Source organism: Scaptodrosophila lebanonensis, unplaced genomic scaffold (assembly GCF_003285725.1).
Source record: "Scaptodrosophila lebanonensis strain 11010-0011.00,11010-0021.00 unplaced genomic scaffold, SlebRS2 tig00000024-arrow-pilon, whole genome shotgun sequence".
Classification (NCBI taxonomy): domain Eukaryota; kingdom Metazoa; phylum Arthropoda; class Insecta; order Diptera; family Drosophilidae; genus Scaptodrosophila; species Scaptodrosophila lebanonensis.
In genome coordinates, this window is record NW_022060538.1 from 23,059,278 (window position 1) to 23,083,586 (window position 24,309).

Consider the following 24,309-nt stretch of genomic DNA (forward strand, 5'->3'; position numbering starts at 1 on the left):
ATAGGTGTGCGTTGGATTCGGGAAGCAACACTTTGCTCAATGAGTTAACTATAGAAAGATGTAAAGGGAAACTGGTATGAACAAAAATTACTCCTAAAATTATGAATTTAAAATATATTTAAAAAATTGTATGTATGTATGAATGTACACACATATATGTGTGTGCAAAGCAACAACAACTCCTTCTGTATGTTGCATACTATATTCGTACTAAACTAGTATTTGTATATTTCATGTACAGGGTAAACAAAAATGAGTAAATGGAATTGAAAATCATGTTTTTTAGAGCTCTTTTCATATGGCTTTAATTTAAAAAGACTTTCACAAGAACTTTTAACAATTTTCATATCTTATCCTCTAAAATCATATTAAACTTGAAAAAACGATTGTGTGCAACCGAATTTAAGTAGTGTTGTTGTACTCATACTTACTAATTAATTAAGGCGCCGGCTATTAAGGCATTTAACAATTTCCTCGTGGCAAGCCCCAGCACTCGCACACAAACTAACGAAAGTTAAGCGTTGCAATTTTTAATTGCTGTTTCGCTTTCTTAACCCAACGCACATGGGCACGAAAATGCAATAAAAGCAACAAACACGCACACAAACACACCAACACACTCGTGCACACAAACCTGCATTGAATGCCGCAATGCCGCAAATTCAGTCATGCAGCTTGTCAATAATTAAATTATGAACAGCCGACACTATCGAGGGAAAATTCGAACAGATGCGCCGCCAAGTTTTATGACAAGGCCGGCGCCGGAAAGTGTGGCAACTAATTACCCAATGGATGCTTGTTTAGTTGTTATAGCCAGCGGGGGATGCGGCTTAGGAAAATATAAACAAAAGGGTAAGGCACTAAGCCTCAGCAACTTAGCAGCTCAGCCACTGATTTATGATCGTAAACAGGGCTTGCGTTGTGTAATTTGAATTTTGTCGTAGAGCGCATAGGTGGTACTGGGCGTGACAAGCGAAAAACAACATCTGCACATTCCTAAACTTACATTTTGACTAATTTTGCGCTTTTTGTTGAAATTTTACAGCGTCTGCACCAGAAGATGACGGCAACGATCACAAGGCGCGTGCGCGACTCGAGGCGAACTGTTTTGCTTCTGGCGCTCTGTCTAGCACAAATTTCGATCAGTGCAACACACGAACAGCAGCACCAGCTGAGCAGCATTACCGGTAAGCCGGCGGTGCTGCGAACTGAACTCCGCTTTGGGCGCAATCTCGATCCTGAGAAGGTTCGAGTGGTTAGCGTAAAATCCAGCAAAGGCGATAACGTGGAGATCATTGTGGGCAAGGACAGTCGCAAGGCACGTTCGGAGCAAGCTGGAGGCTCCTTCTTTGTGCGCAGTAGCGATGTAAGGCGTCCAACAACTTCGCAGCCCAGGTCGGCTGCGCAGGGCACGGGACGTCAGCTGACCTTCCAGCACAGCCCAGCTCTGCTGAAGCAGGTAGAGCTGGCGCAGCAATCCCAAGCATATCGGCAACGCAAGGCTGAAGCGGAGCAGCGACAGGCCAAGCTCATTCAGCTGCAACTGCAGAAGGCACGTAGCAAGGCGTTGGAGCAGCAGGCATTGGAAAGTGAAGCGACAGTCGACATATCTACAAACAATCGCCGTGGCCGTATGCTGAGTAGTGGCGGCAGCTGGCAGCAATCTTGGCAGCCACTCTACCCCCAGGCACAACTACAGGCTGGCACGGAACGTCGTAATAACTTCTCTTTTCCGCCGGAGACAGAACTGCAGAGGCGCCACTGGGAAACGCAGCCGCGACTGCATCGTCAAGCGGCGCAGTCGCAGTTCGTGCCACTCAGTCTACCCCTGGACATGCAATACGCCGCCTCCGAGCCGTTGGCGTACTATGAACGTGACACGCGTGCCTATAGCAGCAGCACTGGTAATGGAAATGGACAGCACCAGCGCCCTCAGAATTTAATCACCAAGCACAACTACAATGCACTGCCTCAAAAGTCCAAGTATGTCACCTACTTGCCTCATTCGGTGGTGGTAACGGCCAGTGCGGGTGTGGCCACGCCCACAGTCACGCGCAGCAAGCCAACTACAAGCCAAACCTTCAGTTACAATCCAAGTCCGAGCCAGAGTCATAGTCCGCTAAGAAATCCCATAGGGCACAGTACACACAGCGTCGTCGATGGACCCGCCGTAACTGTAATCGAGGGTGTCCGCGTGCCGGATACGGCGGAGGACAAAGTAAAGACCTGGCGCAACGCCAGAGTACTCAACAATCAACTGGTGCCATATCCCGAGGGTTACACGCCGCCCCGCGTGCAAATGCCAAGCTTTGACAGATAGGCTGTGGATGGATATTGGATGTTGTGCTAATGCTACGACTTGGGTGCTTACTGGTTAACTACAACTATGCGTATTCGCGGGGCTCCATCTGCTTGAAAGCCCTAACTTGTATTGTATGCTATTTATTGTATTTGTATTATTGTTACGTATTTAAGTTAATTTAAATGTTTGGAAGTTATGTTCGCTGCATAAACTTTGAAGGGACCAAGAACCCATTATGGTTAATTGCTGGCGAGGTGGGGCATGAACTGGTTGACCGTCAGCACTTTGATGTGTTTCTTCCGCAGATATCTTATATTGAGGCATATGCTGGCCTCCACCTCCAGATGCACGACATACACAGGCACCGTCAGCATGAATCCATTCTCAGAGAATTTGTGACGATAGCTTGACAGCAGTTCCAGATAAACAAAGATTGCCGGACGGCTCACCCGAATGGTGATGCTGAGGTGTGTTCGAACAGTGGTGCTGCCGGTGCTGCAGTAACGCGTTGAAATATCATACTGCAAGCATGGGGAGGTTATTAATGAGCGATTGCCAATAGACTACTAGATAGTATATCCACATAATTTACATACATCAAGCTCCGGATCGCCCACGCCCTTCGCAGCTGTAATGCTACTGGGGAAGTAGTAGGTGCGGGAAAGAAGCTCATTACTTCGATATAGTTGAAACTCCAAATACGAGTTGTACTTGTTCAGCTCATCGTGCAGTAAACTGTTCAGGGGAATCACCTTGTCGTACTGCACGCCATTGGGACGAAGGGTGACAGACCACTCTGTAGAGTTTCTAGGTAAAAGCTGCGACCACAAGTGCACATTGGCTACCACTTTTAGGTTTTCGGTGTCGACTTCTAATTGATCGCAAATAAGGGAGATGTTTAGCGACTCTGATTCGGCCTCATATAGAGCGACAATAGCAATGGGCGCCAGGAAATCTCGAGCCCAGTAGTGTAGCAACTATAAGTGTAAGAGATACGCGCGTTAGAAAGTTGGCAAAAATTGCACTATTCCTGCCAGAATGCCTCTCATTTTACTCTTGACAAGCACCATTGGAACTGAAAAGGCACGCACCTTCCAATTGCCGAAAATGTCTATGCCGGACCATGACGGCGCCACCCACACATCGTTTAATTGCCAGTAAAGTGCACCCATAGTTCTATGCTGTGTATCCCGCAGACTGCGATAGAGTTCTGTCTCTACTTTGGTGGCCATGGCCTGTGAAATTTGACTAAAATAAATGAGCGCCTCTGGATAAGGTTCGTCTTCAGGTAGTGGCAGTGGCAAATGGCGGTGCACTAATTGGGTGATGGGAAGCATGCCCATCGGATGATGCTGTCTATGTTCCATCAGCTCCAGCAAATCCTCGGATCCTTTTGTGCGTTGCCATGAAAATGCCTGCGGCAGGCTTTGGAAACCGTATTCGGAGACAAAACGGGCTCGTGGATAAACGTACGGATTCCAGGCATCCCTCATATAATCATAGAAATGAACTGTGGAGTTAAATTAAGAGTTTAAATGGTTCTAGTCTTGGGGCTGGCTCCAGCACGTACCATCACCGTAGTTGTTGTTCTGCGGATCATCCGAAATGAAATTGTCCTTTTCACTTTCTCGGCCGTTCGACGGTGAGGAGACTAGTGGTTGGGGTCGTGATTTGTGCGAAACCAACTTCAGTTCGTGTATAACATTAGCGAGATAGAGCTCGCGATACTCTGCTTTAAAGCGGTCCAGATCTGTGTATGTTTGATACCAATTCTGAACCAAAGCGGCCTCATTTTCGTTGTTGGTAACAAAAATGGCCACACTTGGATGATGCGACAGCCGTTTGGCATTTTGAATTACCTCTTCACGCACAGAGTCCAAAAATGTCTCGCCGACGGGATACATCGCGCAGGCGAACATCATGTCCTGCCAAATGAGCAGGCCCAGGCGATCGGCTTTATCATAAAAGAAATCCGTTTCATAGACACCGCCACCCCATACACGAATCATGTTCATGTTTGCGTCCTTAGCGGACTGCAGGAGATGACCAACTTAAAGAAACCATACAATAAAGAAGAACAAATTATCTAGGTGCTTGACCTATTGATATTAAACTAATTATCATAGCATGATATCTTATACCCACCTAACGACTGGTTCTGCCCCCACTCGGGAAGTATATGTGCAGGTATATAATTGCTTCCTTTCATGAAAATATCCACCCCATTGACTCGAAACAGAAAACTGTTTCCAGAATCTATCTGATCCTCAATCAGTTCAATTGTGCGGAAGCCTACGTTGAGCGATTTCTGGGACACTGTTTTGGCTCGCTGTTCTGGTCCGGCAATGTCCAACCAAGCGTTTAGCGTCAAATGTAGTGGATAGAGCTTCTGCTCGCCGTAACCATTTGGCCACCAGGCTGTGACACTCTTCTGCGCAAACAAGAAAGCACTTGACATAGAATCGTAACGAACCCACATTGCTACAATTGAAATTGGCGGGCGGTACTCACAATTGGCACAGCCTGATCGAAGACAATTACGGGTGCCAAGTGGCTAATTGGGTGCTTGGTAAACGTATCAATAACTACTGGCTTGTCCAGAAGCTCGCTGCAAAGAAATAGATTGTGAATTTACCGGAAGCTTTGATGTGTTGGTTGACTCACACCAAATAGAAGATGAGCTCGGCATAAAAATCCCGACCGCCGCCCGTGTCCAAGTAACAGGTAACATGCATGTTCCAATGCGTCTCGTTACGACTTACATCCACATCCACGTCTCGGATTAGTGCCACCTCGTACAGCTCCAGATTAACGCTCTTCCACAATCCCATTGATGGCGCCGCCAAGCCCCAGTCCCAGGAAAAGCTGGCCTGCATTTTACGCAGCATATTCATGTGGCATTCGCCATGGTAGCGAGAAACTGGACAGGCCGGCGGCACTTCCACCTTTCTGGCCTCTGCTAGAGCTGCCAACACGGGCGACTTTATCTCCACTTCTAGCAAATTGTCGGCCTGCAGGAGATCGCTGACGTCGTAGGAGTAGCGCACAAACATATTGTTCGTACGTCCCACAAGCTGATGATTCAGACGTATCTCGGCAACAGTGTCGATTCCATGAAAGGTCAAATTGAAGTGGCGCACGTACTTGTAATGTGCCAAATCAACTGAAACGAATGAGTTGAAGAAACAAATAGTACGAAAGAAGAAAGGTGAACACTTTATGGATATGTATCCGGTGGTTTTGTGAAGCATTACTGGACTCACGTTGGAAATTGTTACTGTAGGTCCAGTTGTCATAGGCCAGCCAGCGCAAACGGACATCATTGAAGGAATTAAGCACTTCCTCGTTATAGAAAGCACTGTAAACCCCCGATGGCAGCTTCACGTTATCCTTGGTCATGGCTACATATAAAGAAAAACGCAGAACAATTGGTGCGTTCAGCTTCTGCATTAATTCGTCTCAGCCTTAACCTGTTAGTCTGTTAGTATGACGATTAACATATCTATGTATGTTCTTATATCATCAAACACTTTACTTTACAAAAATAAGATAAATGGCGACTCGTACAAAAACTAAAATGTTGATCATTACTGGATCATATTCGAAGATTTCCAAATCAAGAATTTCAAGAATAAAGAGCTTGTTAGTTTTGCATACTAAGTATGTTATAATGCATAAACACTGTTTAAAACAATTAAGAAGTGCGATAAGACAAACCGTAAATTGGCATTTTCTTTGTGACTACTGATTACACAGTTAGATACTCCTGTTAATGTTATTCGAGGCTAATATAATAGTTATTTGCGGCCTATCTTGCCCATATCATAATTGACAGACTGTTAGAAAGCAATAAAGGCTAGTGTTGACATTGTAAACACGTTCTCAGTCCCACGCTCTTGAATTAGTCCTGAATACTCACAGCCATTCTGATTTGTTATCATCCAGCCGTTGGCCAGCTCAATGACTTCGACTCTGTCAGCCTTAGACAGATCGGTCCCAAATGCACATAGAAGTATAATAAGCAGGAGTCCAGATTTCGAAAGCGTCCTCATCTTACTACGCGACACAGACCTCATTTTCGCCCTAAAAGTCAATGGCCAAAGTGACAACTTCAGTTGCGATGAATTGTACGTACTCGTATATCTCTCATTAAAGTGTTTTTATAAATTATAGCACATTAGACCGTAGCCCACTCAACAAACGTTCTAAACAAACCGCCGTTGGGAACGCAACAAGCCGACGGCGGCAGAAGTGCAAAAGCGACTAACAAGCGGACTGGCTCGCATTCAGTTGGACAGCGTCGCACCGCAAACAGAGAAAGAGAGAGAGAGGGAAAAAGAGACGGAGAGAAAAAGTTATATTCATTATCAATGCCACATTCTTCTCTCATCCATCAGCTGTTCCGAAACCACAGACCGAAGAGACAAAGACGCCTCGCCGAAAGTTGGGCAATGTTTGTCGGTCTAAATATAAACTATTAAATTTATGTTTTTATGTGTACCTATGTAGATAGATACATACCTTAATTCCCATAGGTGGAATATGTACATACATATGTATGTACACACCTATTTCGAGATACAAATTATACGTTCAATTGAATAGAGAACTTCTTAATTGCAATGCAATGCAACGTTGTTCAATTCGCCGAGTGCTGCTGAGAACCACTGCGATTGATGGCCAGAGAGCGATCGAGCGACCGTTCCACAATGGGGCTTTGGGTTTTCTAGAGGCCGGCCCTACTGCTGGTGGTGTTGCCGTTAAATTGCCGGCAAAAACTGAAGTGCGTCGCACAGTGTGCTGATAGCAGGTTTATATCGCGGCAAATTTGTAGTATGGCGACATCTTAATACCCTCTTCTCAGTCTTGAAATTGTTTTTGGGCTTCACGTTTACAATGAAACATATTAGATCGGTCCATATAAAGATGTTCTTTTTAATATACATTCAACCAGAACAGACATATAGTTTATACGTATGTATGTCTTACTGCTTTTCTATGAAAATATCTTGTGTTTTTTTGTTAAATATTTACGTGAACATGCAAATCTATTTTTAAATCAAATACTGGTTCATGGTTGTAATCGCAATGTGTTTCTTTTGCAGATCCAGGCATTCCGATAGGCCTATAAACTCCAAGTGGACAACTGTCACCGGTTCAGTTAGGGTGAAGCCATTCTTGGAAAATTTGTGAGTGTGCTTAGCGATATCCGGATTTGTCACCTCCAGATAAACAAACAGAGCAGGATAACTGACTTTAATGCGCACACTGAAACTATTAGTATACGTGGACGCATCACATTCGGATGTGTATAAATCCATCTGCAGTAGGATAAGCACAATTAGAAGTGGTACAAACATTTTCAGACAGTCTCACTCACAATCAAAAGTGGATCTCGGATGCCCTCAATGTTTTTTATTGGGACGGGGTAGAAATATGTGCGTGCCACTATTATGTCATACTCATCAACTAATTCGATCATCAAAAAGGTTTCTGATTTGTTGTGCTCTTCAAATAGTGTGGACTCTAATGCTATGCTTAGCGGCAGAATGTCATTGGATTTCTGAAAGATAAAATGTTCAATATTCTGAAACTAAAACCTTAAATTTAAAATTGACTTCACCATCAAATTGCCTCGTGCTATCTTCTTTTTTGGAAACAGATCTGACCATAGATATGTGTAGACCCAGACAGTATATAGCTGCGATGTTTCTGGATTTTCATTGTATTCCTCAAGCGATATAGTTATATTAAGTAGATCGGACGGTTGATCGTAGAGGCCAATGACGGTGGTTGGCTTGAGGAACTCCTTAGCCCAGTAGTATACAAGCTTATAGTTGCCATAAAAGTCGATGAACGACCAGGTTGGCGCAACCCACACATCATTGAGCTGCCAAATGAGGGCACCCATGGTCTGCTTTTCTCCTCTTAAGCTGCGAAACAAGTCCATCGCCGTCTTAACGGCAATAGCCTGTGCCACCTGACTGAAGTAGATTAACTGATCGATGTTGTTATCCCAAGTTTCGGCCGAAAATGGCAGCTGATCTTGGATGAGGCGCAGCAGTGGCTGGAAACCATCTGGATGGTGCTGACGATGTTGAATAAGATCGGATAGGGTTCCATTAAAGCTATTGCCAAAAGTGCGCTCCCACGAGTGCCTCACGGGGAGGCTAGTATAGCCGTATTCACTAATGAAGCGGGCATGTGGGTAAATGTCTGGCCCAAATCCATTGCTGTTGTCGCTCCAGAAATGGACTGACGGGAACAAATAGTTAATGCTGGTTTTGCCTTTGCTACTACGGTATTATGGTATTACCCACCATCGCCACAACTTGGATCTTGGGGATCTATGGGGAGATCCTTGCTCGACAATTCAACTCCATTTGAGGGTGTAGACAGCATAGGACCAGGTCTGGGACTGTAGTCATTCCTTGAGATGATATCCAACTCAGGTTTCACGGTTCCCATAAACAATTGCTTGTACTCTTTCTCCAAGCGTTGTGCATCAGCCCCAAAGGCCGAACGATTCTTCACCAGAAACAACTCCACTTCATTGTTTGTCACAATCATTGCCAGGCTGGGATGATAGGCCAACCGCCTGGCATTCTGAGATGTCTCAATTCGAATGGGCTCCACAAATTCAGTGTACACTGGATAGGTTGCTGATGTAAAGGCCATGTCCTGCCATATAAGCAGACCCAAGCTATCAGCTAGTTCATAGAAATAGTCTGATTCGTAAAGGCCGCCGCCCCACACTCGTATCATATTCATGTGAGCACCTTTCGCGGATTCCAGCAGATGAGTTACTGTGAAAACCCAAATGCTTAGTTATATAATAAATTATTATTTCAAGTTACACACCCGCATCAGTATCGGCAGATAATTCCGGCAACGTGTGGGCCGGCACGTAGTTGATGCCTTTCATAAAAATGGACTGGCCATTCACACGAAAGTAAAATGAATGGCCATTTGCTGTGATCGGAATATAGAATATTAAGTATACGTTGCATAATTTTAATATAGTTCACGACTTACAGTCTTCATCTTCGACCAATTCAATGGTACGGAAACCAATTCGGAGCAGCTTTTGCGATTGAGTACGAGACATTAAGCCGGGCCCCTCTGCATCGCGATAAGTCTTCAGGATAAACATCACAGGATAGAGAACCTGGTCGCCGTAGCCGTTGGGCCACCATAGTTTGACGTTTTCCTGCGAATAAGAAAGTTACGTTTTGTAGTCTTCTAGTTTTAAAAAGGGTGTATTCACAGGTGTACGTACCACAGGTATCTTTACTTTAAACTCCATAATTGGTGAAGCGTAGCTCATTTTCTGCTGTTGAACGACAAACGGGCTATCATTATCTAGCAGTGGGCTACAATCATAAAAGAAAGTTAAACAACATAAGCACAAAATATAGTAACTATTTCCTTAAATTAGTTTCTGATGAGGTACTTAAATGGATCAATTTTAACGACCACCCACCTGGAATATACCTCAAGCTCTGCGTAAAAGTATTCCGGGGAACCTGTGCTAATAAAAGCGCGGCAGTCCATGATCCAATAAGATTCGGTACGCCGGATGGCCACATCGACATCGCGCAGAATGGCCACTTCGTAGTATTCAAGAGTGACTGGCTTCCAAATACCTAAGGAAGGCGCCGCTGGATTCCAAGTGCCCCCAAAGCTCATTTGCATTTTGCGCAACATGTTCTGGTCGCATTCGAACTTGTCGCTAGATTTTAGGCAATTTTGAGGCGCTGGTTCCCCCTTCTTTTCGAGCATATCAGCAAGTTGTGCCGCCTCCTTCAGCGGGGACAGTAGCTCAATCGTAAGTACGTTATTATTGGTACGCAACAGGTGACCCACATCGTACGAGTACCGCACGAACATATTGTCTGTGTGGCCGAGTAGCTCGTCATTTAGCCAGACTTTGGATATCGTGTCAATGCCGTGCAGCGTCAGATTTACAGTCCGGTCAGCGCCAACCTCATCGTCTGTAAGTAGAATGAAAAAAGAATTAGTATGTGTAGGTAAAAGCTATTCTTTTTGTGGCTACCATCAAAAGTCGTAGTGTAGATCCAGTTCTCCCTGGCAATCCATCGCAGATCCACATCATTCCTCCCTTCTAGCAAATCTCCGTAAGTGCCAGCAAGAGCCGTGTATACGCCAGAAGGTATGTTGGCAATAGCCACCTGTATCGCTGTGAAAGGGGAAATAATCACAGCAGTCAATCGCAGTGAATTCGATTTACAACCAATTAATTGGGACAGATACCGACACGTTGGTGACGATACAAGTATTGCCACTTTAATCTTATCACCTCTTAGGGGCACAACAAATTGGTGTGAAACGCGCAGAATTCGCTGGCGTCCATTAGCAAAAGTAATATGACTCAAGCGATGCTGTTTTTTCGATATGGAACTCTTTGTCTGAACTTACTCGAATTTTCATTCCTTAACTTCCATCCGTCTGTCAATTCGACAACCCGCACTCGCTTTGCCTGCGCAGTTATTTTAGTGTCGAGCCCGCCGAGAGCGAGAGCAATTATCAGAACACAGCAATAGCCACTTAGTTCTGACATATTGATTTTTTTTAATTGCACAATCGGGCAGAGAAGCGATTAACATCTCATGCTACTTAGTTTTCTTATTAAAATCTTATCAGTGCGTGTTGTAGTCGATATATTCTTGGCTTCCACAAATGTTCAGCCACAACCTCACGCGCTAAAACTTGATCAATAACTGCGCGTTGTGAGTAGCGAGCTGTGCCGCCCTCACCTGATAAACTTATCAATCAGCCGGAGCGAGTGGTGAATTGTGGGTTTGTGGTTAACTGTGCTCTCGCACAGCTTATAACGAAAGCGCAGAGCAGCTTTGGCCAGCAGTCCCACCTCGCCATCACCCTCCTTGCAACATCCAGCTGCCACTGCCACCACTCAAATGCTGAATCCTTGTGGACTCCTAACGAAGCTACCATTTTAACAGTACTTTCACAATCAATGCACCTTTTAGTTCGACGCGTTCGTGGATTTGTTGAGGAATTTCAAAGCCAGGAACAGAGCTTATTGATGCGATCGCTCGTTTTTCCAAAAAGTTGGACAAAGAGGTCGTCGTTTACTTTCAATATACATTTTAATTCAATCACATTCTATAAATATAACATTAATTTATCATTTTATAGTATATGGTGGTGGGGCTAATATTTGTGTGCAGTCCTGCCAAGCTATAATATTGATAAAGTGTAATGTTTGGTAAGTTTGCCTATTAAGTGTCCTATCCTTATTACCGACTGATTGTTTATTTAACACATTCCTGTCGTTTGCCTTTCTTTACAATATATGTACATGCTCGTAGAATGCCAAAATACGAGCAGGTATGTATATTAAAAATATTAACAAATTTGTGGTCAAATTGCATTGCGCTTTCGATTCAATTTAGGGAACCATAACTTAGCAAGTATATACAAGTCATGTCTCCGGTCTGGGGTGTTTTCTGTTACAATCAATTAAGTAGCTAAATATTATTACAAGTTCTAAACGCTTCATTGATTTGTTGTTAGTCCCATATTCTCTTAAATAATTCGCATACCTAAATAAAACTAAATGCACTCACACACAGATCCACACACTCAAACGCACAAGTATTCACACAGGTAGCCTCTACAGGTGCCCCCAGGCACACACAACGAAGACAGGTACCATAGCTAGAAATCTAAGCAGGCCCTGGGTATCGGGGGCGCCCCCTAGGGCTGCGCGATACTCGTCCTCGGGCAGGTACTCGCGAATGTGCCGCGTCTTATTCATCATCCAGTAGAAGGCCTTCATGTTGCCCAATCGCTTCAGTTCGTCGCCAATCTGGTTGCGTATCTTGGCATTGTACTCGTTGAGCAGCCGCTTTTCGGCTGCGCTTAGCATTGTACTGTCGATCAACTTTGGCTCGTACGGCACCAGAGTTACGTCTTGGAATGCTAGGAAGCGTGCGCCGCTCGGATGCGTGTGGCCAGTGTTGACCACCTCGAGGACATTTTTAAGGCGTACGCCAAAATCGTCGCGTTTGTAGTAGCCCGACTCTGCAGAGTAATGGAGACACATATGTTATATAATAACTTAGCTTCTGATTTTTCACTTACCGCTGGAGAAGAAGTAACCCTCCTTGAAGTGAAAGGTACTGTTCTTGCCATATGCAACTGATATGGGCGCTAAAAGCAAAAACAAATAATGACGTGGTGTCTCCGCCTGAAAGAGGAAAACTACTCACGTTCTTCGACGGCACCGTACGATCCAATACCATGCCCCGTAGCCTGGGGAAAGTCTGTCATGTGCTTCCACACCATACTGCGTACCAGCGCATCCACCTCGGAGGGTTTGATATCGGCGGGAAATTTCAGCTCGGCCAAGTGCAGAATGCCAGCCAATACACTGGTATAGGCCTTCTTCATGTCCTGTGTAGGCTGGCCAAAGATGAAGGTGCGAGAAACGTCTGTGGTGCCCTCCAGATATTGGCAGCCGGATTCAATAACTAATAGGCTTTGGTCTGACACCTCAATGTTGGTCACATTGCTGCTAATGTAGTAGGGTAGGGCCGAGTGCTCGCCGTAGGCTACGACTGTCCGAAGCGATAGGCCCTTTGCATGGTTCTGCGACAGGCGCCACAACTCCACCTCATATTTGATTTTCTCTTCTGTCCATTGCTCAGTGGAGAACCGAGTCTCGAGGTTGCTCATGGCCTCGCATATAGCGGCGCCGTCTCTAACATGAGCCATTCGCATGCCCTCCTGCTCCACGGAGTTCTTTTGGGCCCGCATGAAGATAATCGGCGATATGTGTTCCACGACAATTTTCTCCGGCATCGAGGAGTAGATGGCCTCCGAAGCGCCCAGGTCTTGAACGCAGGGCGCAGATACCAGTACGCGCTTCCATATCTGCGCATAGGTACGAATGTCGTTCCAGACTTGATAGTACTCCTTGATCCTTTAATGAAACGGCCGTTACATACGAATATACATTCATTTTTGCGAATCCACTTACTTTACGCATTTGTCATTAAAGCAGTCCGTGCGCAAGTGCAGGTCAATCCCCAGACTAATCTTTGTGTGGTCCACATAGAAAAATATGTCATCCTGACTAACAATAACATAGGACTGCGGGAGAGAAAGTTACTAACTTTACAATATAGTCAATTAATATTAGCATGTGTTCTAACTTGCTTCAACACACTTCCTTAAACTAACTAAACGACTTTTTATATTCCACCTAAGGAAGCAGCTATCTATCACGGCAACTCAAACTCCATCACCGCAGTAAGCCATGATTGAACAACTCATACATTTACCTTTACATTCAGTTTATCCTTAATTTTAGACTTTTTAAAATTTGAAAACTTCCGTTGCCTGGTTTAGTTAATATATATTATAGTCCAATTTATTATCACTCACTTTGACCACCGGTGTGAACGGTATGTCGTTGCCACGAATGTTCAGCAAATACGCTATTTCTGTTAGGGATGTCACAACCATGGCATCGCAGCCTAGTTGGGCCAATCGCCGTCGCAGCTCGGTGACCTTGTCCTCCCACTTTTCACCCGCATAGTCCCTTGATTGCACTTGCATCACATGATCTTTTGGCGGCGGTGGTCGTTCGGAGCCCCAAATCATGTCGACAAGATTATTGTTGATCTTGACCAGCTTAAGAATCTTATCCTCAAGCTCGCGTTCCCATCTTAGCCACAAATGATGTGGCACTAGATGCGGATCGGCCCCTACGCGTTTATCAAAATGCAATTGACTGCCGAGCCAGTCGGCTATGGTGACGTTGCCATTGGCCAGGAATATCTCCCAATCGCAGTCCAATTCCCCGTCCGCTTGCTGAGCGTATCGATTCTCCACCCACAGGGCAGCGCCTCGATTCGTTATAGCCGCAACGGACCGCACTCCCGTGAAGCCGCTAAGGTAGAGCAGGCGCTGGTCACGCGTGGCCACCTCCTGATTGAGATGCTCATCCGTAGAGGGTAGAATGTAGCCGTAGATTTCGGGACCTTGAAGTGTGGCACGTATTTGCATTTGTTCACGCAGGGCCAGCAATCTACTGCGATAACTGCTCATCGGCTTCACCTGTAAATTGAGGAAAGTTTGATTTGCGGAGTCTCTACCCGATCAGACCAACAATATTACGCACCAATTTCCCAATGCGATATTTGCAAATCTCGCGCGGATAGCCTGTGGGCGCCTCCGCAGCCACGCATAAAGCTGAAACAGAGGGGGAAGTGGAAGATAGCATTATATAATATATAGTGTAGCAGATGAAAACATTTTAATGCGTTCAAAATCTTATCTACATATCTGACAACAACATTTCATTTGCACCCGCTTTTCGCATGAGAAGTCAATGCAGGATAGCTATTTACTACTTATATACTATAAAAAACATATGAAAACGTCATAAAAAATAATTTGATAAATAAAATTTAAATTGTTGCCATTAGTTTTGAATATTTTGCATTTTAAATATGACAACGACCATTAAAAATAGCAACAAGTGCGTCACGGTAGCGTAAACGAGTTTCCCACGCTCATAAAATGGCCGCACGACTCGGCCTGTGCCGATTTTCTCGATGTGGCCGTGTATTTTTAGCGCCTGCCACAGACCGACTACAACTTAAATGTCGGAGCAACCAAGTGTCGTGTTTGTGACAGCGTGAAATTTCAGTTGAAATTTGCTTTCGTTCAACATTTTCAACACTTTTCGACCACCTGCTTCGAATTAGAATCAAGGGACATATGCGTAGTGAGTTCTTCAAAGTTGAAAGCTCCGCTGAACGGACATCCTGTCACGGTGATTGAGAACTGGCTGCTGGCCATGGCCGGCAAACACTTGGTTGGCTGTGAGCACTGATTTGTCAATGTGCGTAAAATTTCCATATAATTGTTTGATTTATAGTCACGACCCATAGACGAATTCCAATTTATTTTGCTTGCTCATAAGCATGCGAAATTCTTTGAGAAATGACGAGTACGAGTATTTGCTGGCTAAGGGGCAGGCAGCATACTCATCCCATCCGTTCTATTTTATATGATTTAGAAGAAATTTACGGCCAAAACACAAAAATAATAATGGCTACATCCTCCGGCCAGTTGCCTCCGCTGAGTTTGTATGCATAAAAATAAATATTATGCCATCACTTTGCCAATTTGGTTGGCGTGGCTAAAACACAAGCATAATTTAAATAAACAGAATGTTTGGAGAGAACAGACGAAGAAGTAAGCATCGCGATTTGTTACATTTTGAAATGCTCGTAGGATACCCCACGTCCCTTTGACCCGCACTGAAAAATGTAAATGGCCTAAAAGGCAATAACATGGTCTGCATTCCCGTTCTGTACTTGTACTTACCTATCTGAGCGAGCAGCGCCAATCGCCAAATCCATTTGGCTGTCGTCATTGTTTTCTGCACTTAAAATTCTTGAATAGCGCACAAGACATAAAACTTTCGAATTGTTGTTTCTGCGGCTCTCCTTGGTCTTGGGGTAAACAAATAGAATGTTTGCTATTAATGGGCGGCCGTTATATTCTAACTAATGTTAGTGTTGCCTTGTCGGGTTTGTTGGTCTCTAATGGCGCACAGCCTTTATGAATTCTCAATTCTGAATTCTGCACTCTTCCGGCTTCCAGCGCATTTCTCATGTTAGTTTAAAATTGCACAGATGTTGACCAATCCATCCATTGCAATTTGAGGGACGTGGCTGTTGGTCGCACTTTCTACTAATTGTAATGCCACACAGCAGTCGTCCAATACATCTCACATTGGCAACACACACATATATATACACACACACACACACACATACGCACACATAAATAACTATGATATCAACCCATTTAGGAGTTTATTACATCCGTTCTCTAACAGTTTGGTTCGCTGCCTTTTGTATGAGCTGAATTTTTTCCGCTGTACGAGTATTCTGTATTTTCGCTTTACAAAATATTTAATTGCTGCTTTAATTAATCATGCGTAAAGGCAGAAAATAATAAAAGAAACATGCTGGTCATGCTGGAAATTGGTCTTGATCTATGGTATGTACGAGTAAGTCTATATTCGATCGTGGGTGGGGAGCTATGCGTTGTTTTTATGATTTGCGCAACATATGACCTAAAATGGTTGTGTAACTTTTATATGCTAATTGTGTTTCAATTCAATTTCAATTTTTGGGCCGTGTGTACCTTCACATTTATGTGCGCGAGCTGCCCTTATAAGCACCTCAAAGATAATCTGCCGCCCACCTACCATAACCAATAGCTGATTGATTTTGCGGATGATGGAAAGGAATTAGTTTTATGACTACTGCGTGCTTGACATATATTTATTCTTAATAGTAGTTGTACATACAGATCGCCTTGATCACCACCTAAAGGCCTTTAAACACTTTCAGATAATTAAAATATCTCTTACTTTTGCCAGCGCAAATTAATTATGCCATTAAAATAAACTTGAACTAAATCGAAGCATGGGCGTCGTTACAATTTACTCGTATGTATGTATACTTGTACATATTATTGTTGCCATCAGAAATGGCAAATCGCACGCCCCGCTTCAAAATCCAAAACTATCTATCTGCCCACAAAGCTGGCCAACAATTGCTCAATTGCATTGAGCGCTAAACTGAAATACGCGCACAATGGCTATTGAAAGCCTAGCAATGAGAAAATTGCTATTAAAAATAAATAAAATACAAATTCAAATAGTTGTGGGCGCACGCTTGACATCTCATGTTAGTGAAAGCCAGTTCCGGAGCGCGCAATTAAGTGCTTGACTTTGGCCACATTACAAAATTGGCCTTAAAGAGACTGCAAATGCAACAACAAAATATATTTACAGTGAATACTCATATGCACAATTCGAATGTAAATACAAGTATGGTGGACAAAATTAACTCTTTAATTTTACAAATCTCATTGATTGCAAACGATAGCAAATTTTCTGCTGTTGTTGCGTTTTCAAACGAAGCTAAAGTTCAATCCAATCCACAAGAGGCTAAACTATTCACATATGCGGTGTGTCTATTAAAAAAACAACGCCCATAAAATGTTGCAAGGGCAGCACACCTATTAATTGCTCATCCACGAAATTCTACAAACTCTATCGAAAATGGAAGGAGGGGAAATAGTTAATCACATAACTATTTTATTATTTGTTCCCTTTAATTTGAATCTGGATCAATCTGCACTGCGGGAATTACCACCGTACTATAAGTTTCTGCATGAACATATGTACATAAGTACTATATGTGTGAGAATTTCAAGTGCATGCTAAACAGTTGCCAAGAAAATAACAAATCGCTGTGATAAATAATTATGACCATAATGCCAGTTTCAGTTGCCAAATGCATTGCTACTTCTCATACGTTAACTCCCTCCGCCTACTTCGGTCCATCATTGGAGAACCCCATGCTGGTCGATGGTTGGCCGACCACAGCGGGAGAGAGGGGGGTGCACATTAGAAAATGAAAGAGCCCAACACCTGCGCAGCAAGTTGTACAATTAAAGCAACCCGAACCCAAATTGTGGACTGCATTGTTTATGCGCACGCATCTAATTGTTGGTAGAAGGGGCATGCCTTTGGCACCGATACGATTTAGTGTGCGCGCTGGGTTTGTTTATTTCCACTGCATTTCACTGCCGCGGTCAACAGTGCGCTAAGACGACCTGCCAGTGACTCACTAGTGGCTAGAACTCTGCCAAAAACAAGACAAATTTCTTTATTTAGTTATCTATGTATGTACATATCTATACATATGTACATATGTATGTATGGATGGTACATTCATGTTGTTTATTCGCTTCGCTTTTCTTTTCGTTTTGATTTGCCCGAAATGCGCACCTTGAAATAAGAAAATTTCATGCATGAGCGCCAATATTTTGAAATCCTTCAAAGTTGCCATATAAATGGGTTTAGAAGAACGCACAAACATGCAACTGCCAGGGTGGATGGTCGCTTGAATCGAATTTAGAATTTATTGCACATTACGTATACGACGCGTATGCTGCTGATAGCATATGCTTGCACAGTTATTTTTAAATTGCAGCAACATTTACAATATTCTACCTTTTGTGGCTTTTAAACATACGAGTACACTTACACTCACACACACACACACACACATACACGTGCAATTGCAGACAAGCGTTGGCTTTTAAATTCTTTCTGGATCTGATCTCCAACGAGCGAACCGCACGCGTGCGAAGCAACAAGCAAACTGAAAAACTTTCTGATGTTGCTATTTTGTTTTTCAAAAAGTTAAAGATGAACAAATACAGACACACACGCAAACATTCATTCACTCACAAACACACACACGCGGACGCAGTCTATTTCATTTGAAAAAGAATTTATTTTCAGCAGTGGGTGCCCCATCATTGCCACTGTGCGAGCGAGCGGACCGTGGTGCGCGTGAGCGCGAGCTTTGACTAACTGTGAAGGCGGTTGGTTATGAAGACACGACACTGGTCTGCGAGCGTTTGGCTGCCATTGCTGCCGGGAAATGGGTTAAGAGGAAAATGAGAAAACTCTTGGCAGCGTGCAATGCAAAATTCAGTGCATGTGTGCGAGTCGCGTGCATTGCAGCACAGTGGTTGCAAAGCTGCCCTTTTGTTTTCGAGCAATCTTTGAAACCTAATCTTTCTATTATTGCACATTTGCAGCTTTTTATGGCTTTCATTAAGCGCGTTTCTGGCGGGTTTTATTTCAACACACACACCCACAAACTAACCACAATGTTGACATGACCAGCATATGAATGTAAATAAGTTTGTGTGTCTGTATGTATGTACATATGTATGTATATTCATGCATATATTTTGTGGGCTTCCGCAATGCTTGCAATGTCGCCGGCAGTTTTGCCGTCGAATTTTGGATCGAAAATTGAGTTTGAAGATGATGTTGTCAATTGAGTTTTTATTGCTTTTAAATTGAGGCATTTTATTGGCAGCAAAGAAATCTATTTTTAATACCCTGTACCGAAGGGTTAAATGGGCATAATGAATGGGCATCTTCTTATGTAACAAACAATAGAATATAAAGTATGAATATACGCAAGGATACCGGGAAGTATGAACACATTGCGAGTTTGTATTTCTAACAATCGAGTATTTCTAACCATGAGTTGTACGTTCCACTTTTTGCTTGGCAATTGGGCTCGAAACTTGCGACTGTTCATTCGTGCGGGCAATAACCACTGTGCGGGCTGTTACATAAGCATAATTTATAAAAAAGCATCTCTTGGCGTCCAGATTATCGCATAAACAAATCTCCAAGATGCGAATGGTGCTGCATAGAGTCTTGATCTCTAAATGATTTTGTTTATTTCATTCAGTGCCTTTTGCTCATAAACACTCATTAATATAGCAACAGCAAGAACAACAACCCAATTCAAAAAGCATTCAACGCGCTCGCACAGCGGCAGTCGCCATCTAATTATGGCGCGCGCCTAATGTCTTGGGTGGAAATATCAATGTGTAGGAACTTATCTATTTAGCAGCGAGCTTAAAGCAACATGAAAACTCTCCCTCCATACAAGTATTGCTCTCACACACACTCTAGTTGTCGTCCTCTCCGTCGTTGGACTAATTAAAAAATGAGCGACGCATTGTCGCCAACGTCTTTGAAGCGCCGACACTTAAAAGCTTTGATCAATACGCCTTACATGCAATTAGTTGTACTAATGCCACAAATTGCTGAACAACCTACTTACTTCCCCGACTACAAGTATGCTGTAAATCATTTCTGGTGACCTTTGTATGCCTAATCTGGGAGAGCGTCGGCTTAATTTATGGATGTGGCACTCTTAGAACTCTTTAATCAAAAAAGTGAACTGCAATTCGAATAAAGTACAAACATGTGTGCAGAGCAGACTTAAAGTATTTGTATACATTTTATACACTACAACTTTGAAACCAGAAAACAATTATTTGAAATCTTTATAGCATGTATCTACACACATATGTACATATGTATGTATGTAGTACATACAGAGCATCAGAATATGATTTTTTGAATATTTTGGGCTGCTACATCTAAAACTATAGTTCTATTATTTTCAGCTTCTAAATTCTATTGTAATATTGTTAAAAGTGTAAATCTAATATTTACTAAACTAATAAGAAAGCAAAACTCTGATATGAATTTCATTTTTTGTAAGACAACGAGTGATCTGCTTTTTCACACCGAACCATTCACAACGCAGCTGGTTCGTTGTGAATGGCAGTTTTGTATTCAAATCGAGTGCGCAAGGCACTGAGCAGGCACGCGTGCTCGTTCGATTAAACGAACACTGTTTGTTCTGAGAAAGTTACTTGGGACGTTTAAAAACTGAAAATATTTATTCTGATTTCTGATCAGATACCTTATAGACTTATATCTACGATACATTTCTAAAAATAAACATTTTTCGAATATATTTAAACGTATAACTTATGCTGTTATTTTGAAACAATATGGCAAATGTTATCTTTGCTCTTCAGCAAATTTTGTCAGTCAACAATTTAGAAACTCAAATATTTAACAACCATGTAGAGGAGCTACATCATGCTCGATTCGTGTGTGCAGGTCTTTTAAGATGCTTCATTTGAATAGCTCACTTATAAATGTATATTTACAATGCCACTGCACTTGAATCGTTTAGAGGCATTCTTCAGTCTCTTCGGTACCCATCGAAACGCTAACCACTGGTGTAGGGAGCTCCACGTCGAGTAGTTTCATCTGAGCATCTTCTTCATCTAGATTGTCCTTGCCCAGTCGCTGTTCCTGCATCTCGATATCCAGAGTGCCATGTTGGCGTTGGAAAGAGACCACGAAAATAACCAGGGATATAACAATAAAGAGCACGGCTATACCAGAACACACTGCTATGATCAGTGTCGAACGATTGTTGGCCGCCAAAGAGAGATGCGCTGTGCGCTCATCGGCCAGATTATCGTTAAATGTTTGCTCCGCATCGTGTGGTGGGTAGGAGACAAGAGGCGTAGCTGTGCTGTCTTCGGACCTGGCCTTTGGATCATCGATTTTCAATTGGGAGTCGTTTGGTGCTTCTACTTCAGGAAGTTCTGTGGTCACATCCTCGAGTGTATCTTCTTTAACCTGTTCGATATCCTCAGGACTATAAGCAGTTTCTTGGGTGCCCTCTGTTGTCGATATAGTTGCCGTTGTTGTCGATGCACTCGTTGGCTCAGACACAACTGCGATTTCACTATCGGATTCTTGAACGTGATCATTACTTTGAGATCCTTCTGTCTTCACCTTAGGCACTATATGGGCTTCGGTCGATAGAAGAAAATCTTCTGGATCTACTGGTGTCACATCTGTTGAGCTCAACTGCGGGTCAGCAAATGCAATAGCTTCTTCCTTATCCAAAAGCACTGTGTGATCCACTTGCACGGCTTTCTTTCCTTCTTCTTGCTCACCGGATGCGTCTTCAATAATCGTTACATTGTCCTCAACTGCTAGGGGCTGTTTGTTTTGGAGGATCTGCAACGTACTTTTTGAATCTACATTTGACTCTTCGTCTTTTTCCATGCCGTCAAAAACATTTTCGTAAATTTCATTTAAATTATTCAGATGCTCCGGTTCATCAGTTAACCTCGGCAGCTTATGCATTTCACGTACTACTGTCTCTTCATTTTCAGCCACTTTAGCCATTTCCGTTGGAATATCTAGCTCTGGCACCTCGATGGGCAGCAAATCTTCTACGCCTTGCTTTTTAGTCACTTGGTGTTTGGTTACTTCAAAGACGGGCGTTGGCGTTGTCGGTCTCGATTTTAAGATCTCAATTTCTGGTTCCAAGGCCAGCAAATTCGTTTTAGTTATTGGTTGCTCAGTTATGGCCCGGCTCTCGTCAAGTATGACAGAGACTAGGTCGCTGGTTTCCCCACTTGGTAGCGGTCTGCTTCGGCTTTCAGACTCTGGTTCACTAGCTTCGCCAATACAATCGGTGACTGGTTCGTCATCTGTCTTCTGGTTTCCTTCGGACTCGACGCTCTGAACTGGTTCCAGTCCATCGGTTGCAGCTATGGCGGCCACCTGCGACTGTTCCAGCTTTGGTTTGTCTTCGGGCTTTTGCTCAGCTTCTAGCGTTTTAGGCTCGCGTGCATTTAAAACTGGACAAAGCAAAAGTTTAGTTTAAGTTTGACATGACCATTTCCCAACCATATACATTACCTGGATTTGCCTGAATCTCTGCAGTCGTCTCGTTTCGTGCTGATGCATCTTCATTATTTTCTAGTGGCTTCACCTCCTGTGCTATTTCATCATGGAGAGTCTCCACTATTGGCGCGGACGCAGCTTCTATATCAGATTCAACTTCGTTTTTGACCTCATTGCGTATTCCCTCCTCCAGACCAACGCCCAGCGATTCGAAGCTGGTGCCCACGAATTCGTCCACTGCATCGGTCTCAACCACCTCTGCCGTTGTTTCCACCATGGCCGTTTTATTCAAAACCACCTCAACAGTTGGCATCATTGCAGTGGTGGGTGCACTCGCTAACGGCTGTGGTGAAATCGTTGTGCTGCCACCATCCATCAGCTCAGCCACCATGGTTGTAGTCTCCACTGTAATGGTGCATGCGTTACATATTAAGTGGAAAGTGTGAGTGATTGAGTGAGTGTGGCGGCAGAGGAAATTCATTAGGCACATTCGTATTCAAATATCGCTATCATCGTCGTCATCAACACGTAGTTTCTCACATTCATTCATTCAAAAAAAAGAGGTGCAACGTCACAAGCCACAAACCAAAATTCTTGGACAGCACCGCCTGTGTCCCCATAACTCAAAAAGCGTCCAAGCGGTCGATGCAGTAGATAGTGATTAAAATTCCACACGCGCCCCACAACAACAAATCGTGGAATCCCAAATTAGTAGCACAATAAACAACAAACACGCCAAGCCCGCCGTCTGTTTGCCTGCCCTCTTGACAAAGTAGCTTCCTTATTTATGGGCCCATCGCTGATATTCTACATCAACGACAGAGCCATTTACTTGCTATGCACTTCTCCATACACAATCCCACACACACACTCACACACACACACACACCTACAAACACCCATACGCACACAACGCCTGCAGCTGCATTTGTAGAAGACGAAATTATTAGATGGCCTGCTCGAGATATGCATGGGCTGTCTGTCTTTTTGTCTACGATTCTAATACCCTTGGGAACAACGCAGGGCACCAGAAATAACAAAAGCAGAAACAACTGTGTCCGAGAGTCTTAAGTCTCTGAACGGAACAAGACATGCCGCAAACAAAAACAAAGACAAGCTAAATGATATGAAATTTAAAGAAAATAAAAGAAATCGATTTTTATTCTTCTTGTTGCACCGACCGCCGCTGCCCTTTCTGTTGTTGTTGTTGTTATTGTTACCTAAATCGGAGCAGCAGCGTAGGGTAGTCGGAATGTCGTTCTCCTTCCACCCGACAATCGTGTGTGTTTCAAAGCCGTTGGACAATTATCGTGCCGAACACATTTTGGGAGGGACGCTCATCTTTTATGGCATGTTTTTAGTGAGAAAAATTATACAATAAACTATAAATGGATAAGTGGCTCTGTGTATTCGTGCATGGTTGACAAGGGAGTGTTGGTGCCTGAATCGCCCACAAGGAAGTCCCATATCATTGAATCGCTACTCTTTTAACTCTTATAGCAAAGCCATATTGAACTTTGGCACGCAATTGCAACTTAAATTGCAACTGAAAACATCAATCTATAGATGAACACATGGAGGGGGACATAAAGGGGGCCTACAGAAACTATGCAGTATTGAGTATGACACCCAGGCAGCCATTTTCGGTCTCATTTGTGGTTTTGCAGTCTGGCTGTTTGTCTGTGTGACTGTCTCTCTGTCTGTGAGACGCCTTTTCCGCGCCTCTTTTGAATTATGCCAACAAAAACCGAGGAAAATGAAGAAAAAATAAGTCAAAGGCCTGACATGACCGCAACAGCAGCTACATCAGCAACCCAAC

The 24,309-nt window shown here is 43.5% G+C and overlaps 5 protein-coding genes across 7 annotated transcripts; 1 reads left to right on the plus strand and 4 right to left on the minus strand.

The window, feature by feature from the left end:
- Window positions 1-1,060: 1,060 nt before the first annotated feature.
- Window positions 1,061-2,447, plus strand: LOC115621043. Its single transcript, XM_030514564.1, has one exon. The coding sequence runs from the start codon at window positions 1,061-1,063 to the stop codon at window positions 2,318-2,320; it is 1,260 nt and encodes a 419-aa protein (XP_030370424.1). The 3' UTR covers window positions 2,321-2,447.
- On the minus strand, window positions 2,427-6,561 carry LOC115620540 (beta-mannosidase). Of its 2 annotated transcripts, XM_030513823.1 has the most exons (10): window positions 6,438-6,561; window positions 6,222-6,385; window positions 5,566-5,703; window positions 4,967-5,465; window positions 4,814-4,910; window positions 4,448-4,733; window positions 3,873-4,352; window positions 3,394-3,812; window positions 2,899-3,279; window positions 2,427-2,823 (listed from the first exon to the last, which is right to left on the minus strand). In XM_030513823.1, the coding sequence occupies exons 2-10, from the start codon at window positions 6,376-6,378 to the stop codon at window positions 2,542-2,544; spliced, it is 2,739 nt and encodes a 912-aa protein (XP_030369683.1). In that variant the 5' UTR covers window positions 6,379-6,385; window positions 6,438-6,561; the 3' UTR covers window positions 2,427-2,541. The 2 variants fall into 2 exon arrangements, with proteins under 2 accessions (XP_030369683.1, XP_030369680.1); XM_030513820.1 differs by having other exon boundaries at window positions 6,222-6,512.
- A 652-nt stretch (window positions 6,562-7,213) lies between these two features.
- LOC115621105 (beta-mannosidase-like) lies at window positions 7,214-10,965 on the minus strand. Its single transcript, XM_030514643.1, has 10 exons — window positions 10,742-10,965; window positions 10,359-10,502; window positions 9,786-10,296; window positions 9,582-9,675; window positions 9,338-9,512; window positions 9,164-9,274; window positions 8,623-9,108; window positions 7,926-8,557; window positions 7,683-7,865; window positions 7,214-7,623 (listed from the first exon to the last, which is right to left on the minus strand). The coding sequence occupies exons 1-10, from the start codon at window positions 10,881-10,883 to the stop codon at window positions 7,357-7,359; spliced, it is 2,745 nt and encodes a 914-aa protein (XP_030370503.1). The 5' UTR covers window positions 10,884-10,965; the 3' UTR covers window positions 7,214-7,356.
- Window positions 10,966-11,408: 443 nt separating this feature from the next.
- LOC115620690 (xaa-Pro aminopeptidase 2) lies at window positions 11,409-18,536 on the minus strand. 2 transcript variants are annotated; one of them, XM_030514060.1, is made up of 8 exons: window positions 18,459-18,536; window positions 15,689-15,816; window positions 14,475-14,545; window positions 13,736-14,410; window positions 13,329-13,441; window positions 12,559-13,271; window positions 12,431-12,499; window positions 11,409-12,370 (listed from the first exon to the last, which is right to left on the minus strand). In XM_030514060.1, the coding sequence occupies exons 2-8, from the start codon at window positions 15,735-15,737 to the stop codon at window positions 11,961-11,963; spliced, it is 2,100 nt and encodes a 699-aa protein (XP_030369920.1). In that variant the 5' UTR covers window positions 15,738-15,816; window positions 18,459-18,536; the 3' UTR covers window positions 11,409-11,960. The 2 variants fall into 2 exon arrangements, with proteins under 2 accessions (XP_030369920.1, XP_030369919.1); XM_030514059.1 differs by having other exon boundaries at window positions 18,433-18,530.
- A 2,256-nt stretch (window positions 18,537-20,792) lies between these two features.
- LOC115621044 lies at window positions 20,793-23,110 on the minus strand. The gene is made up of 3 exons (XM_030514566.1): window positions 23,077-23,110; window positions 22,506-22,895; window positions 20,793-22,444 (listed from the first exon to the last, which is right to left on the minus strand). The coding sequence occupies exons 1-3, from the start codon at window positions 23,108-23,110 to the stop codon at window positions 20,970-20,972; spliced, it is 1,899 nt and encodes a 632-aa protein (XP_030370426.1). The 3' UTR covers window positions 20,793-20,969.
- Window positions 23,111-24,309: the final 1,199 nt, after the last annotated feature.